Source organism: Oncorhynchus nerka, linkage group LG11 (assembly GCF_034236695.1).
Source record: "Oncorhynchus nerka isolate Pitt River linkage group LG11, Oner_Uvic_2.0, whole genome shotgun sequence".
Taxonomy (NCBI): Eukaryota; Metazoa; Chordata; class Actinopteri; order Salmoniformes; family Salmonidae; genus Oncorhynchus; species Oncorhynchus nerka.
In genome coordinates this window covers 62,368,429-62,385,242 of record NC_088406.1, presented here as the reverse complement: position 1 = coordinate 62,385,242, position 16,814 = coordinate 62,368,429, and the positions used below count along the sequence as shown (strand labels likewise).

The window sequence follows — 16,814 nt, the reverse complement described above, 5'->3', positions numbered from 1 at the left end:
CAAAAAACTCTGGTTGGTTTTTCTTTGGATTTTCTCCTACCATATCTGTTGTGTTATATTCTCCTACATCGTTTTAACATTTCTACAAGCTTCAAAATGTTTTCTTTCCAATGGTACCAATTATATGCATATCCTAGCTTCAGGGCCTGAGCAACAGGCGGTTTACTTTGGGCACGTCATTCAGGTGGAAATTGAGAAAAAAAGGGGGCCTAGCCCTAAGAAGTTTTAAACTAACAGATTTTTATGGGGATTTTTAAAATTATGCTAATTAGATTCTCACGGGGGCGCGGACATCGACCTTAGGGGGTAGTAGGGACCCGTTTAGCATTGCACCAAATGTTAGAATGAAGACAATATCAGGATATTTCTCACACAAAATTAGTAATGGGAAAATACTAATACTAGTAATTTCAGGACACCAGGGTCATGGTTACCTAACTCTGCTGTAGTGTACACACCCAAAAAATAGATACAAGTTTTGTTATGCTTATTTAATCATTCACAAGGAAACAAGTATATAACAAATGTTTTAAAGCTGTTTGGCCATCATCAAACAATAGACTAATGAGTTGAGGTGTTGCTCTGGATTTTTTCAAAGTTTGTTGTGTCAGCTGACCTGTAAAATTATGTCCACAATTTGCAGTATCTTCAAAGTCAATGTGTACCTGTAGACTATGGCAACAGCACTGTGGTTTTTATAAAGTCATTACTGTATGCAATATCAGGATGTTTAACGAATGTTTTATGTACACAATGTCAACCATTCAGAATTGAATAATTTTGTAGACAGACACTTTATTTTACATCAATAATCTTACTGCATGTAGAACACTATACATTGTTGTGAAATCAAATCATATCAAAGTAAATTTTTTAATGTGCACACGATACAGCGTAATGTACACAGCACAACAGAATGCTTATTTACAAGCTCTCCTTTCAAACAGCACAATATTTATGAAATGTTCAATAAAAAATAAAGTGAAAAAACAGAATAAGAACACTATGTCAATACAAACAAGTAGAGAAGAAAAAGAAAGACCCGCACACTGCTCTAGCTAGTATCACTGGTCTTTAATAAGCTTTACGTATCGGCCTCACGGCCTTCACGAGAGCTTTAACCTCTTCAACCTATGGGGGCGCTATTTCATTATTGGATTAAAAAAACGTACCCGTTTTAAGCGCAATATTTTGTCACAAAAAAATGCTCGACTATGAATATAATTGACAGCTTTGGAAAGAAAACACTCTGACGTTTCCAAAACTGCAAAGATATTATCTGTGAGTGCCACAGAACTGATGCTACAGGCGAAACCAAGATGAAACTTCAAACAGGAAATGAGCAGAATTTTTGAGGCTCTGTTTTCCATTGTCTCCTTATATGGCTGTGAATGTGCCAGGAATGAGCCTGCCCTTTCTGTCGTTTCCCCAAGATGTCTGCAGCATTGTGACGTGTTTGTAGGCATATCATTGGAAGATTGGCCATAAGAGACTACATTTACCAGGTGTCCGCCCGGTGTCCTTTGTCTAAATTGGTGCGTAATCTTCAGCTGCAGGCATTTTCCCAAGGGATTCAGAGGGGAAAGCACACTTCCACGAACGATATATCATCGAAGAGATAAGTGAAAAACACCTTGAGGATTGATTCTAAACAACGTTTGCCATGTTTCAGTCGATATTATGGAGTTAATTTGGAAAAAAGTTTGGCGTTTTGATGACTGAATTTTCGTTTTTTTTTGGTAGCCAAACGTGATGTTCCAAACGGAGCAATTTCTCCTATACAAAGAATATTTTGGGACAAACTGAACATTTGCTATCTAACTGAGAGTCTCCTCATTGAAAACATCCGAAGTTCTTCAAAGGTAAATAATTTTTTTGGAATGCTTTTCTGGTTTTTGTGAAAATGTTGCCTGCTGAATGCTAACGCTAAATGCTACGCTAAATGCTACGCTAGGTATCAATACTGTTACACAAATGCTTGTTTTGCTATGGTTGAGAAGCATATTTTGAAAATCTGAGATGACAGTGTTGTTAACAAAAGGCTAAGCTTGAGAGCTAGCATATTGATTTCATTTCATTTGCGATTTTCATGAATAGTTAACGTTGTGTTATGCTAATGAGCTTGCGAATAGGATTACACTCCTGGATACAGGTTTTTTTCGTAGCTAAACGTGATGAACAAAACGGAGCGATTTCTCCTAAACAAATAATCTTTCAGGAAAAACTGAACATTTGCTATCTAACTGAGAGTCTCCCCATTGAAAACATCCGAAGTTCTTCAAATGTAAATGATGTTATTTGAATGCTTTTCTGTTTTTTGTGAAAATGTTGCCTGCTGAATGCTAACGCTAAATGCTATGCTAGCTATCAATACTGTTACACAAATGCTTGTTTTGCTATGGTTGAGAAGCATATTTTGAAAATCTGAGATGACAGTGTTGTTAACAAAAGGCTAAGCTTGAGAGGTATCAAATATACTGCTGCTACTATGTTCATTTATCCTGATTGCCTAGTAATTTTTACCCCGGCCTACATGTACATATATACATGTACACTGTATTACATATATACATGTACACTGTATTACCTCAATTACCTAAACTCCTGCACATTGACTCGATACCGGTACTTCTTGTATATAGTCTCATTATTGTTGTTTTACTATGTAAATATTTCATTATTTTCTTTGCTAATTGTTTTCTTTTTAACTCTGCTTTGTTGGCAAAGGGCTCATGAGTAAAAAAAATCATGGTAAAGTCCACACCTGTTGTGTTCGACACGTAACAAATAAAATTGGATTTGGATTTTTTATTCATGTCCAACATGTCCAACATGATTATTATTGTGGGAAGTTTGCACCTTTGTCATCTACAATCATTTAATTGTGAAGGGAACTTGGTCGAATCCAGGGCTAAATGCAGCAAAGAATGTGTTAGAGCAAGATGACACGTCAGCAAAACTGTACAGATGTACTCCTGAATCAGCATCATAAAAGGAAAGACTCTGTCTGTCACAATCTAAGAACACTCCTAGTGTTTCCAGGTTTTCATTTCCAGAGAATTGTGTTGGAGGGTCTGTAGAGACACAATAACCGTTTCCCTTTTTATAGCGAAGCACCCAGAAACCATTCCCAGGGTTTAAGGGGACAATAGCCTTGTTAATGGTGGTTACCCCAACATACCATGGCTGTTTACACTTTGAATCCACCACCACTTCCCAGTATATCTGTCCTGAGCTGAATTTGTTCTCACTAAGGACAAAGTGAGTTGTGGAAGCTTGATCTCTTTCTTTTTTACAATGAACCATCTTTTTACTGCAAGACACAAATTGCGAAGAGTGAGCAGTCAGTGGGTCCAATGTGATGTCCACTAAGAGAAGAGAACAGGATTTAATTCATACATTCACATACATGGTTACTCATTGGATTGTGTTATATTACTACACCTGCTATGTGTAGTATGCTAACACTATATGCAGTGCCTTCAGAAAGTGTTCACACCCCATGACTTTTTCCACATGTGTTACAGCCTATGTCAAATAGATTCAATTTAAATGTTTTGTCACTAGTTTACACACAACACCCCATAATGTCGCAGTAGAATTATGTTTTTTTGACATGTTTACAATTGATTTTTTAAATGAAAAGCTGATCTGTCTTGAGTCAATGAGTATTCAACCCCTTTGTTATATGGCAAAGCCTGAATAAAGTTCAGGAGTAAACATTTGCTTAACAAGTCACATAAGTTGCATGGATTTTTTAATGACTACCTCATCTCTGTACCCCACACACACACAATTATCTGTAAGGTCCCTCAGTCAAGCAGTGGATTTCACACACAGATTCAACCACAAAGACCACGGCGGCTTTCCCATTCACCTGTACAGGCGTCCTTCCTAACTCAGTTTCCTAGGAGGAAGGAAACAGCTCATGGATGTCACCATGAGGCCCATGGTTACTTTAAAGCAGTTAAAGTTTAATGGCTGTGATAGGAGAAAACTGGGGATGGAGCAACAACATTATAGTTACTCCACAATACTAACCGGATTGACAGAGTGAAACCTGTACACAATATAAAATATTCCAAAACATCCATCATGTTTGCAACAATGCACTGAAGTAATACTGCAAAAAGAATAAGACAAAGCAATTCACTTTTTTTTTCATTAATACAAAGTGTTAGATTTGAGACAAATCCAATACATTTGCTGAGTACCACTTCATATTTTCAAGCATAGTGGTCGATGCATCATGTTATAGGGACTGTCGTAATCATTAAGGACTGGGATTTTTCAGGATAAAAAAGAAACAGAATGGAGCTAAGCACAAGAAAAATCCTAGAGGAAAACCTGGGTCTGCTTTCCACCAGACACTGGGAGATGAATTCACCTTTCAGCAGGACAATAAGCTAAAACACAAGGCCAAATCTACACTGGAGTTGCTTACCAAGAAGACAGTGACTGGCCGAGTAAGTGGTTTTGACTTAAATCTGCCTGAAAACCGATGGCAAGACTTGACAATGGTTGTCTAGCAAGGAACAACAACACATTTGACAGAGGTTGAAGAATTTTGAAGAGAGTAATGTGAAAATATTGTACAATCCAGATGTGCAAAGCTCTTAGAGACTTACCCAGTAAGACTTACAACTGTAATCGCTGCCAAAGGTGATTCTAACATGTGTTGACTCAGGGCTGTGAATACTTACACTATATATATAAAAGTAGGTAGACACCCCTTCAAATGAGTGGATTCAGCTATTTCAGCCATGTTCGTTGTTGACAGGTGTATAAAATCGAGCACACAGCCATGCAATATCCATAGACAAACACTGGTAGTAGAATGGCCATGGTGACGAGCTCAGTCACTTTCAACGTGGCACCGTTGTAGGATGCCACCTTTCCAACAAGTCAGTTTGTACAATTTCTGCCCTACGAGAGCTGCCCTTGTCAACTGCAAGTGCTGTTACTGTGAAGTGACTAGGAGCAACACCGGCTCAGCCGCGAAGTGGTAGGCCACACAAGCTCACAGAAAAGGACAGCCGAGTGCTGAAGCGTGAAATGAAGGCTAAGATCACCACGCGCAATGCCAAGCGTCGGCTGGAGTGGTGTAAAGCTCACAGCCAATTGGACTCTAGAGCTGTGGAAATTAATTCTCTGGAGTGATGAATCACGCTTCACCATCTGGCAGTCCGACGGACAAATCTGTGTTTGGCGGATGCCATGACAACGCTACCTTTCCCAATGCATATTGCCAACTGTAGTTTGGTGGAGGAGGAATAATGGTCTGTGGCTGATTTTCATGGTTCGGGCTAGGCCGCTTAGATCCAGTGAAGGGTAAACTAAACGCTTCAATATACAATGACATTCTAGACGATTCTGTGCTTCTAATTTTGTGGCAACAGTTTGGGGAAGGCTCTTTCCTGTTTCAGCATGACAATGTCCCAGTTCACAAAGCGATGTCTATACAGAAAAGGTTTGTCGAGATCGGTGTGGAAGAACTTGACTGGCTTGCACAGAGCTCTGACCTCAACCCCATTGAACACCTTTGGGATTAATTGGAATTCCGAATGCGAGCAAGGCCTAATTGTCCAACATCAGTGCCCGACCTCACAAATGTTGCTAAAAGGAAATAGGCCGCCACAGCAATGTTCCAATATCTAGTGGAAATCCTTCCCAGAAGAGTGGAGGCTGTTATAGCAGCAAAGGGGTGGACCAACTCCATTATAATGCCCATGTGTTTGGATTGAGGTGTTTGACGAGTTGGTGTCCACATACTTTTGATCATGTAGTGTATGTACTAAATGACATATTTTTGTATTTCATTTTCAATACATTTGCAAAGACATTTGAAAACAGGTTTTCACTTTGTCATAATGGGGTAATGTGTGTAGATGGGTAAGAAAAACATATATGTAATCCATTTTAAATTCATGCTGTAACACAACAAAATGTGGAATAAAGGAATGAGTATTTATGTCTCCTCACTTCTAAAACCAAAGTAACAAAGAAACAAACCTGAATGACTGTGTATATAAGGTGAAAGACTTGTTATTTCCGAATACCTCTGATTTAGCTAATAAAGACTTTGAGGGAAAATGGACTTGATATGATTGTACTATGTTGTTGTCTCACCTAGCTATCTTAAGATGAATGCACTAATTGTAAGTCGCTCTGGATAAGAGTTTCTGCTAAATAAATACAATTAACATCAACATCATCACAATATTACATCATTATAAGTATATAAATAATACTACATTCATTAATTTAAGGTTTGTAAAGATTTTCCATTTACCTTTTGGGAATGATTCTCTCAGTGCAGTTTGCGTAGCACTTTCTGCCCAGAGTGAAACATATTTTGGACTTTATTGGGATGTACCATTATTTTATTCCTGAGTGTTGTTCAATTAATGATACTAAAAAACTGTGAATGATTTTGCATGTATGTTTGATTAATACATTTTCAAAAGAAGAGAGAAAAACACATTTTGTAAAAAAATAAAAATTACCTTTCAGGAAAAATTCTGTCTGTGTTGCTTTTTCCATATCAGTTTTCTTTACACCTTCCATCCAAAATGAAACAGATGTTTAATAAAATGTATTTACTGCAAATGTAGTATTTATTTTATTTTACTAGTCAGTTAAGAACAAATTCTTATTTTCAATGACAGCCTAGGAACAGTGGGTTAACTGCCTTGTTCAGGGGCAGAATGACAAGTTTGTACATTGTCAGCTCGAGGATTTGAACTTGCAACCTTTCGGTTACTAGCCCAACGCTCTAACCACGATGCTACCCTGCTGCCCCCTTTCAAGGTTTAATATGAATGCATTTCAACTCTACTTACCTTCAAGAAGATTTGCCTCTTCTATTTAATGGTGACCGTCAACAAACATAAAAAGATTTGAAAGTTCTGTTATTATGATGTGTAGAAATACAACAAATAGACTTGGAGGAATAATGAATTCATACCTGCTGGCCTCTCATTAGACTCGGTTTCACCTGAAATCCAATGACACGCGAATATCAAGATATTGTACGTAATAAAACAGTGTTCTCATGTTTCCAGTGTTAGACATAACCATCATTACACGGATAGACAACACACAGTACCCTCTGCATTGTCATTTTTCTCTGACGTTGACAACCTGATGAACCCTGTGAGAAGGGGAAAAAGGAGATACTGTCAAATAAAACCAAAAGAATACAATAGAGATGGGTAGTGAATGCTTGGTCCCTACAATAGTATTTGAAAGGTTTAAATGCAACACTTGTGGATGAAAGCACCCTGAAAAGCAGAGCCTAAATGCCAAGCGCAAATACTATCATTCACACGTTATGTTTTTGAGTTCTCCGATCACTAATTAGTATCACAGCTGGAATTTTCATGACTTGAATTCATTTAAACAAATCAGTTGTGCACACCGTTAAATATTGGGAGTACAAAATGTCTCCTTACACGTGTACTCGGAAATATGCCCAGGCCTAGTCCCTAATTTTGAATATTGGCATTGGGGAAGCTCTGGATTTTCCAGCTTGATGTGAGATGGTTCATCAACCTGAAAATTGTCTGTGTGCCTGGAGAAACTGTATTCCATAGTTCAGTTTTCGGTAAACAGCCACTACAAATTTCAGCTAACTTTATCCACCGCTAGCTAACAATCAATGGATGTGAAAGGGCAATTGTGAAATATTTTTTAATGGCCAAATCAACTGAAATCAACTATATTGTTTTGATGTTAATATAAGATCATTAGACTTTAAAAAAAAAAGTACATTGCACTTGTTTGTTAGCTAGTGATGGCTAAAGTTAGCTGGATTCTTTCAATTTCATGCCCAAATCAATCTGATGACAGAGATTGTGTAGCTCAATGGCATGGTTTTGAAGTTGAAGTCTGCCATGGAATGAAATAATACCATCTTGTTAATATACCTGTTTTTTTGTTCCAGACGTAGAGTCCAATTAGAGTGAAGATTACTAGTAGATTGATGAACAGTAATGTCATGAAGGCACCAAGGCTCCAATGTCCTGTAGAAAGGATGGATAAACCACTTCTACTTTAAGAGAACATTCAGCGCCTTGCATAAGTATTTACACCCTTACACTTTTTATTCAACATTTGATTTAATTGTAAAAAAAAAAAAAGTAATACAAATAAACATTTGTAAATGTTACCATCTACAAAAAATACACTGTAATGTCTGAGGGGGGTGAAAACGTTTGTACTTAAAAAAAATTTTTTTTTAGGGGGTATATCAGCTTTAATATTTTAAGTGTTCAGGTGGGAAGGATTACATTAGGAAGAAGTCCAAAAAACAGACTATCTAAGCAGTATTTGTAATAATGACTTCAGAAACCCTATTGCAACGGTGTTATACCTGTCCTGACTGTCACACCCTGACCATAGTTTGCTTTGTATGTTTCTATGTTTTGGTTGGTCAGGGTGTTATCTGAGTGGGCATTCTATGTTGGATGTCTTGTTTGTCTATTTCTATGTCTGGCCTGATATGGTTCTCAATCAGAGGCAGGTGTTAGTCATTGCATTTTGGTCCTCCTCTACTTCACCTAAAGAAAACCCGTTACACTGACGAAGACCCTTGTAGAGTTGAAATGTTGTACATCTTTCATTAAACACAGATTTTCATTGTTTAACCCTTGTCTGTCTTACCCTTTATCATTTCATACATTTTGATTTGCATACTGCCATGTTGGTACAAGTTCATCTGGAAAAGCACCGACTCCGTCAGCCAGCCAAGGTAAAAGTACATTTGAACTTGAATTTACATGAGTGAACCGACTGAAAGAGTTCAATATTGAGATATTAAATGTTAAGGTATTGATAACCTTTGCTGAGACATTCACCTTCCATTGGAGCTCTTGGCATGACTCTGCTCTCTCGCCTCTCCCCAGACAGAGAGACTGTACAGGAGAGCCAATCTGAGTCTGATGGAGAATACAGCAGCCAGCTACTGACACTCACCAAGCCCTGAGGATCTGAAACAGAAAGAGAGGCAGGTATACCCACAGCCATTTATTATATGGGAAAGATACACATGATCAGATACAGACACACACACACACACACACACACACACACACACACACACACACACACACACACACACACACACACAGCCTTCTTCAGACTGATTTGGCATGTGTAGTGATTCTACAAGTAATTACCAGTGGTGTTGAGTACTTGTTCATATCTGATCTCTGTCCCCTCTTTGTTTCTCCAGGTGAGTTTAGGTTGTGGTGACCAGCCCTCTGATGAACAGGTGACGTTCACCTGACCTCCGCCTCCTCTTGCTTTAGCTACAGAGAGAACTGGTTCACTACCTGTTACTAATGGACAGATAAAAGGGGAGGGTGAGGACAAGCTATGATCATAGATGATTGGAATAGACTACTGTATCTCATGCATCACATTTTCCTGTGAATTACCATTTTAAAAAAAGACACAAGATCATTTCTGCTACAATATTGTGAGTATTACGCAGGATTGAGTGAATTGCATTGGCATTTCAGTCAATTCAGGAAGTACAGTGACATTCCTATTCTCTCCAATGATTTTCAATTAGGAACATTTGGAATTGGACTTAGGTTTACTTTCTGGAAATGAATTGGAATTGACCCAAACCCTGGTATTACAGTATTTTGGGGAAAGTTTTAGTTTTGTGGACAGATCAAAAATGTCATCCCGTGTTGAAGTGGTAGTTCACCCAAATTACAAAATTACACATTGGTTCCCTTACCCTGAAATCTGTCTATGGACAAACTAAGACAGCAATCCATGCTTTGGTTTTGTATACCTGGCCACTGTCACCAAATGCAAACTCTTTAGCAATTATGGCCTATTAACCAATGCAAGTGAAGGAAACCAATCTGTAATTTGGGTGAACTATCCATTAAGTAGGACTGTCCCCAATTACTTACCATTCACTGTGAGGAGTACAATGGCCTTTTCATACCACTGTTCACTGCTAACATAGCACACATACTCCCCCCTGTCTACCAGTGTGACCCTCTCCAGTGTCAGGGACACGCTCCCTCTCTCCAGCCCCCCAGTTAGAGACACCCTGCCCCTGTACCGGGGGTCCACAGGGGCCTCGTGGATCTTGCGATCTTTGTACAACAAGGCAGTTGAGTCAAAGTCTTTGGCCCTGTACCAGCGCACCTCCAATGGCTCCGCATTGAAGAGAGGTGAAAGTTCACAAGATAAAGAAACGGAGGAGTTCAACCAGGTCGTGATTGGACCGTGTGGGACCGACAAGGTGAAGATTTCTGGGGTAAGAGAGAGAGAGAGTGTGAGCGAGAGAGAGAGAGAGAGACTAATTTTCTTACTCAAGGAAATTGAAGGATAATATTTTTCTATTTATGAAGTTGAGACAGTTATGTAGAAAAAATAGGATATTTTGCAGAAAACTAATAGCATATGCTCACCAGGACTTTGGACTATGATGGGAACGGTGAGAGCTGCCAGTATCATCACCCTCAAAGACAAACCTGTGTTGAAGATCAGTGTGATGACATTATAATCATAACAGGGTATGCTGGAGTAAGGAGTGGAGTAAGAAATCATGTCCTCTCTATTCATGGAATTTCTATCTGCTGGCCCAGACGGCATCCCTAGCCGCGTCCTCAGAGCATGCGCAGACCAACTGGCTGGAGAGTTTACCGACATATTCAATCTCTCTCTATCCCAGTCTGCTGTCCCCACTTGCTTCAAGATGTCCACCATTGTTCCTGTACCCAAGAAAGCAAAGGTAACTGAACTAAATAACTATTGCCCCTTAGCACTCACTTCTGTCATCATGAAGTGCTTTGAGAGGATAGTTAAGGATCATATCACCTCAACCTTACCGGACACCCTAGAACCACTTCAATTTGCTTACCGCCCCAATAGATCTACAGACGATTCAATTGCCATCGCACTGCACACTGCCCTATCCCATCTGGACAAGAGGAATACCTATGTAAGAATGATGTTCATTGACTATAGCTCAGAATTCAACACCACAGTACTCTCCAACCTCATCATTAAGCTCGGGGCCCTGGGTTTGAACCCCGCCCTGTGCAACTGCATCCTGGCTTTCCTGACGGGCCGCCCCCCAGATGGTGAAGGTAGGAAACAAAACTTTGCTGATGCTCAACACAGGTGTCTCACAAGGGTGGGTGCTCAGCCCTCTCCTGTACTCTTTTTTTCACCCATGACTGCATGGCCATGCTCGCCTCCAACTCAATCATCAAGTTTGCAGATGACACAACAGTAATAGGCCTGATTACCAACAATGATGAGACTACAGGGAGGAGGTGAGGGCCCTGGGAGAGTGGTGCCAGGAAAATAACCTCTCACTCAACGTCAACAAAACAGGGGCAAACTACCTGCCCTCCAGGACACCTACAGCACCAGATGTCACAAAAAGACCAAAAAGATCAAATCAAGGACATCAACCACCTGAGCCATGGCCTGTTCACCCCCCTATCATCCAGAAGGCGAGGTCAGGACAGGTGCATCAAAGCTTGGACAGAGAGACTGAAAAACAGCTTCTATCTCAAAGCCATCAGACTGTTAAATAGCCATCACTAGCCGGCTTCCATCCGGTTACACAACCCTGCACCTTAAGAGGCTGCTGCCCTATATCCATAGACTTGAAATCACTGGCCACTTTAATAATGGAAAACTAGTCACTTTAACAATGTTTAAATAATGTTTACATACTGCTTTACTCATCTCATATGTATATACTCTATTCTATTCTTCTGTATTTTAGTCAATGCCACATTTATATTTTATATATTATTTTACTTTTATGTAAAGTACCAGTCAAAAGTTTGGACACGCCTACTCATTCCAGGGTTTTTCTTTATTTTTACTATTTTCTACATTGTATCATAATAGTGAATACATAAAAACTATGAAATAACACATATTGAATCATGTAGTAATCAAAAAATGTGTTAAACAAATCAAAATATGCATTTTTATATTCTTACAAGTAGCCAGCATTTGCCTTGATGACAGCTTTGCACACTCAGAATTTTCTCAACCAGCTTCACCTGGAATGCTTTTCCAACAGTCTTGAAGGAGTTCCCACATATGTTGAGAACTTGTTTGCTGCTTTTCCTTCACTCTGCGGTCCAACTCATCCCAAACCATCTCAATTGGGTTGAGGTCGGGTGATTGTGGAGGCCAGGTCATCTGATGAAGCACTCATCACTCTCCTTCTTGGTAAAATAGCCCTTACACAGCCTGGAGGTGTGTTAGGTCATTGTCCTGTTAAAAAACTAATAATAATCCCAGTAAGCGCAAACCAGGTGGGATAGTGAATTGCTGCAGAATGCTGTGGTAGCCATGCTGGTTAAGTGTGTCTTGAATTTGAAATAAATCACTGACAGTGCCACCAGCAAAGCTCCCCCACACCATCACACCTCCTCCTCCATGCTTCACAGTGGGAACCAAACATGCAGAGTTCATCCATTCACCTACTCTGCATCTCACAAAGACACGGTGGTTGGAACCAGAAATCTCAAATTTCAAATCTCAAATTTGGACTCATCAGACCAAATGGACCTTATGTCCATTTCCCGTGTTTCTAGGCCCAAGTATGTCTCTTCTTCTTATTGGTGTACTTTAGTAGTGGTTTCTTTGGAGCAATTTGACCATGAAGGCCTGATTCACTCAGTCTCCTCTGAACAGTTGATGTTGAGATGTGTCTGTTACTTGAACTCTGAAGCATTTATTTGGGCTGCAATTTCTGAGGCTGGTAACTCTAATGAACTTAACCCCTGCCAGTTTCATCATAGTTTTTGTGACTGCACTTCAAAGTTCTTGAAATGTTCCATTGAAATGTTCCTGTTCTTTCCATAATATGGACATGTTCTTTTACCAAATAGGGCTATATTCTGTATATCACAATTCCACAAATTAACTTTTAACAAGGCACACATGTTAATTTAAATGCATTCCAGGTGACTATCTCATGAAGCTGGCTGAGAGAATGCCAAGATTGTGCAAAACTGTCAGGCAAAAGGAGGCTACTTTGAAGAATCTCAAATATATATTTGATTTGTTTAACACTTTTTTGGTTACTACATGAATCCATATGTGTTATTTCATAGTTTTTATGTATTCACTATTATTATACAATGTAGAAAATTGAGGAAAAAAACAAAGAGAAACCTGCCCAAACTTTTGACTGGTACCGTATATTGTTGTGAATATTTAGATACTACTGCACTGTTGGAGCTAGAAACACAAGCATTTCGCTACACCCGCAACAACATATGCTAAATATGTGTATGTGACCATTACAATTTGATTTGTTGCACCCTGAAAGTATGTGACTGGTAAATTGGGGATACATTCCTATCCACATTGTGTCTCAAAATGAAAACTGTTGGTTCAGCCAAAACATCATATTCATCCAGCCAATGTACAGCAAAGACAACAATTAACATACCGTTAATACCGTACAGTTGAAGTCGGAAGTTTACATTCACCTTAGCTAACTACATTTAAACTCAGTTTTTTACAATTCCTGACATTTAATCCTAGTATTAATTCCCTGTTTTAGGTCAGTTAGGATCACCACCTTATTTTAAGAATGTGAGATGTCTGTCACGCCCTGCCTGACCTTAGATATTTCTGTTTTCTATATATTTTGGTTAGGTCAGGGTGTGACTAGGGTGGGTACTCTAGTTTTTTGTATGTCTAGGCTTTTTGTATGTCTATGTTGGCCTGATATGGTTCCCAATCAGAGACAGCTGTTTATCGTTGTCGATGATTGGGGATCATATTTAGGCAGGCCTTGTTCCCACTTTCTGGTGTGGGATCTTGTCTATGTTTAGTTGCCTGTCAGCACTATTTTTTTATAGCTTAATGGTTTATTTGTTGATTTTGTTTTTTTGTTCAGTGTTCATTCATTAAAAGAGAATGTACCCATACCACGCTGCGCCTTGGTCCATTCCATACGATGATCGTGACAATGTCAGAATAATAGTAGAGAGAATGATTTATTTCAGCTTTTATTTCTTTCATCACATTCCCAGTGGGTCAGAAGTTTACATACACTCAATTAGTATTTGGTAGCATTGCCTTTAAATGGTTTAACTTGGGTCAAACGTTTCAGGTAGCCTTCCACAAGCTTCCCACAATAAGTTGGATGAATTTCGGCCCATTCCTCCTGACAGAGCTGGAGTAACTGAGTCAGGTTCGTGGACCTCCTTGCTCGCACACGCTTTTCCAGTTCTGCCAACAAATTATGTATAGGATTTGAGGTCAGGGCTTTCTGATGGCCACTCCAATACCTTGACTTTGTTGTCCTTAAGCCATTTTGCCACAACTTTGGAAGTATGCTTGGGGTCATTGTACATTTGGAAGACCCATTTGCAACCAAGCTTTAACTTCCTGACTGATGTCTTGAGATGTTGCTTCAATATATCCACATAATTTTCCTCCCTCATGTAGCCATCTATTTTGTGAAGTGCACCAATCCCTCCTGTAGCAAAGCACTCCCACAACATGATGCTGCCACCCCAGTGCTTCACGGTTGGGATGGTGTTCATCGGCTTGCAAGCCTCCCCCTTTTTCCTCCAAACATAACGATAGTCATTATGGCCAAACAGTTCTATTTTTGTTTCATCAGACCAGAGGCATTTCTCCAAAAAGTACAATCTTTGTCCCCATGTGCAGTTGCAAACCGTAGTCTGGCTTTTTTATGACGGTTTTGGAGCAGTGGCTTCTTCCTTGCTGAGCGACCTTTCAAGTTGTCGATATAGGACTTGTTTTACTGTGGATATAGATACTTTTGTACCTGTATCCTCCAGAATCTTCACAAAGTCCTTTGCTGTTGTTCTGGGATTTAATTGCACTTTAAGCACCAAAGCACGATCATCTCTAGGAGACAGAACGTCTCTCCTTCCAGAGGGGTATGACGGCTGCATGGTCCCATGGTGTTTATACTTGCATACTATTGTTTGTGCAGATGAACGTGGTACCTTCAGGCATTTGGAAAATGCTCCCAAGGATGAACCAGACTTGTGGAGGTCTGCAATATTTTGTCTGAGGTCTTGGCTGATTTATTTAGATTTTCCATTGACGTCAAGCAAAGAGGCACTGAGTTTCAATGTAGGCCTTGAAATACATCCACAGGTACACCTCCAATTGACTCGAATGACGTCAATTAGCCTATCAGATGCTTCTAAAGCCATGACATCATTTTCTGAAATTTTCCAAGCTGTTTAAAGGCACAGTCAACTTAGTGTATGTAAACTTCTGACCCACTGGAATTGTAATACAGTGAATTATAAGTTAAATAATCTGTCTGTAAACAATTGTTGGAAAAAGACATGTGTCATGCACAGAATAGATGTCCTAACCGACTTGCCAAAACTATAGTTTGTTAACAAGACATTTGTGGAGCGGTTGAGAAACTAGTTTTAATGACTCCAACCTAAGTGTATGTAAAACGTCCGACTTCAACTGTAGATCACATGTGATGCTGAACTTTGCACCTTCAGTTCAGCACTTGTGACAGTGTCATTAAATTGTACTACTGCTACTGTACCCTGTGAAGGGACATTTAAAAAAGTACACAATGAAAGATATTGCAGAAAAATACATCTAGCCTTGACTGATCCTGCTTGGATGAATGCTCAAGTAAATGCTGATTAAACCTCCATAAAAATGATTCTTATTCCACAGTAGGAAGTTCAGCCTCTTTTTTTTTTTTAAATATTCAAATAACTCACTAAGTCAATCAATAGAATATCAAATACATACATGTCTTTGTAAATAACATTAAGCCAAGGGGAGGAGAGGAGGAAAAGGATGGTGAAGTACAGAAGATACAACATGCTTCAATCAAAGGCAGTTGCTATATGGTGAAATTCATTTCTACCTGAACACATCACTCTTCTTCAATTTCAAGTCGTTGTAGTAACATACATTTCCAGGTGTTGCGACGTCAAACCTCTGTGGCTTTGGAATGCACTGATATTCCTATAGATTCATGACCAGCTAGCATATCACACCGTATTTTGTGTTCTGCTCTGTAGGAGAGAATGAAGATAGAACAGTTTATCCACTCCCATCTGTCTACTCCCTCTGTTTATTGTATTGTCTTAACATATAGTCATGTGGCAGGGCAAAGGCTTTGAATTGATCGTAGAAACACTATGGAAGTTATGTTGTTTGTAAAAACAACAAGTAACACCTACTTCTTAGGTCATCCATCTAGTGAACTTATGTTAGGAATAGTGAACTACACTAAGGTGCCATCTAAAACCTGAAAGGGTTATTGAAGATCCTTTTTTTTGGCTTGCAAGTAGAACCCTTTTATTTCCATGTAGAACCCTTTACACAGAGGGTTCTACATGAAACCCCAAAAAGTTCTACCTGGAACCAAAAATGGGTCTACCTGGAGCAAGAAAATGTTTATGCTATGGGGACAAGTGAAGAACCTTTTTGGTCCTGTGGAGCAGTTGGTAGAGCATGGTGCTTGCAAAGCCAGGGTTGTGGGTTTGATTCCCATGGGGAACAGTATGATTTATATATATATATATATATATATATATATATATATATATATATATATATATATTTATATATATATATATATATATATATATATATATATATATATATATATATATATATATATATATATATATATATATTATATATATATATATATATATATATATATATATATATATATATATATATATATATATATATATATATATATATATATATATTATATATATATATATATATATATATATATATATATATATATATATATATATATATAT

At 38.7% G+C, this 16,814-nt stretch overlaps 1 protein-coding gene across 1 annotated transcript; it reads right to left on the bottom strand.

The window, feature by feature from the left end:
* Positions 1-482: 482 nt before the first annotated feature.
* Positions 483-16,081, bottom strand: LOC115137701 (butyrophilin subfamily 3 member A1-like). Its single transcript, XM_029674029.2, has 12 exons — positions 15,899-16,081; positions 10,440-10,502; positions 9,933-10,280; positions 9,180-9,341; positions 8,859-8,990; positions 7,929-8,024; positions 7,109-7,153; positions 6,968-6,997; positions 6,843-6,863; positions 6,507-6,560; positions 6,293-6,334; positions 483-3,368 (listed from the first exon to the last, which is right to left on the bottom strand). The coding sequence occupies exons 1-12, from the start codon at positions 15,906-15,908 to the stop codon at positions 2,875-2,877; spliced, it is 1,497 nt and encodes a 498-aa protein (XP_029529889.1). The 5' UTR covers positions 15,909-16,081; the 3' UTR covers positions 483-2,874.
* Between the last annotated feature and the right edge of the window lie 733 nt (positions 16,082-16,814).

Coding starts and splice junctions, on each gene's coding strand:
- LOC115137701 (XM_029674029.2), bottom strand. Junction 10,281..10,439: donor CATCATAGTCCAAAGTCCTG/GTGAGCATATGC, acceptor CTCTTACCCCAG/AAATCTTCACCTTGTCGGTC. Junction 8,025..8,858: donor GCCAAGAGCTCCAATGGAAG/GTGAATGTCTCA, acceptor TCCTTTCTACAG/GACATTGGAGCCTTGGTGCC.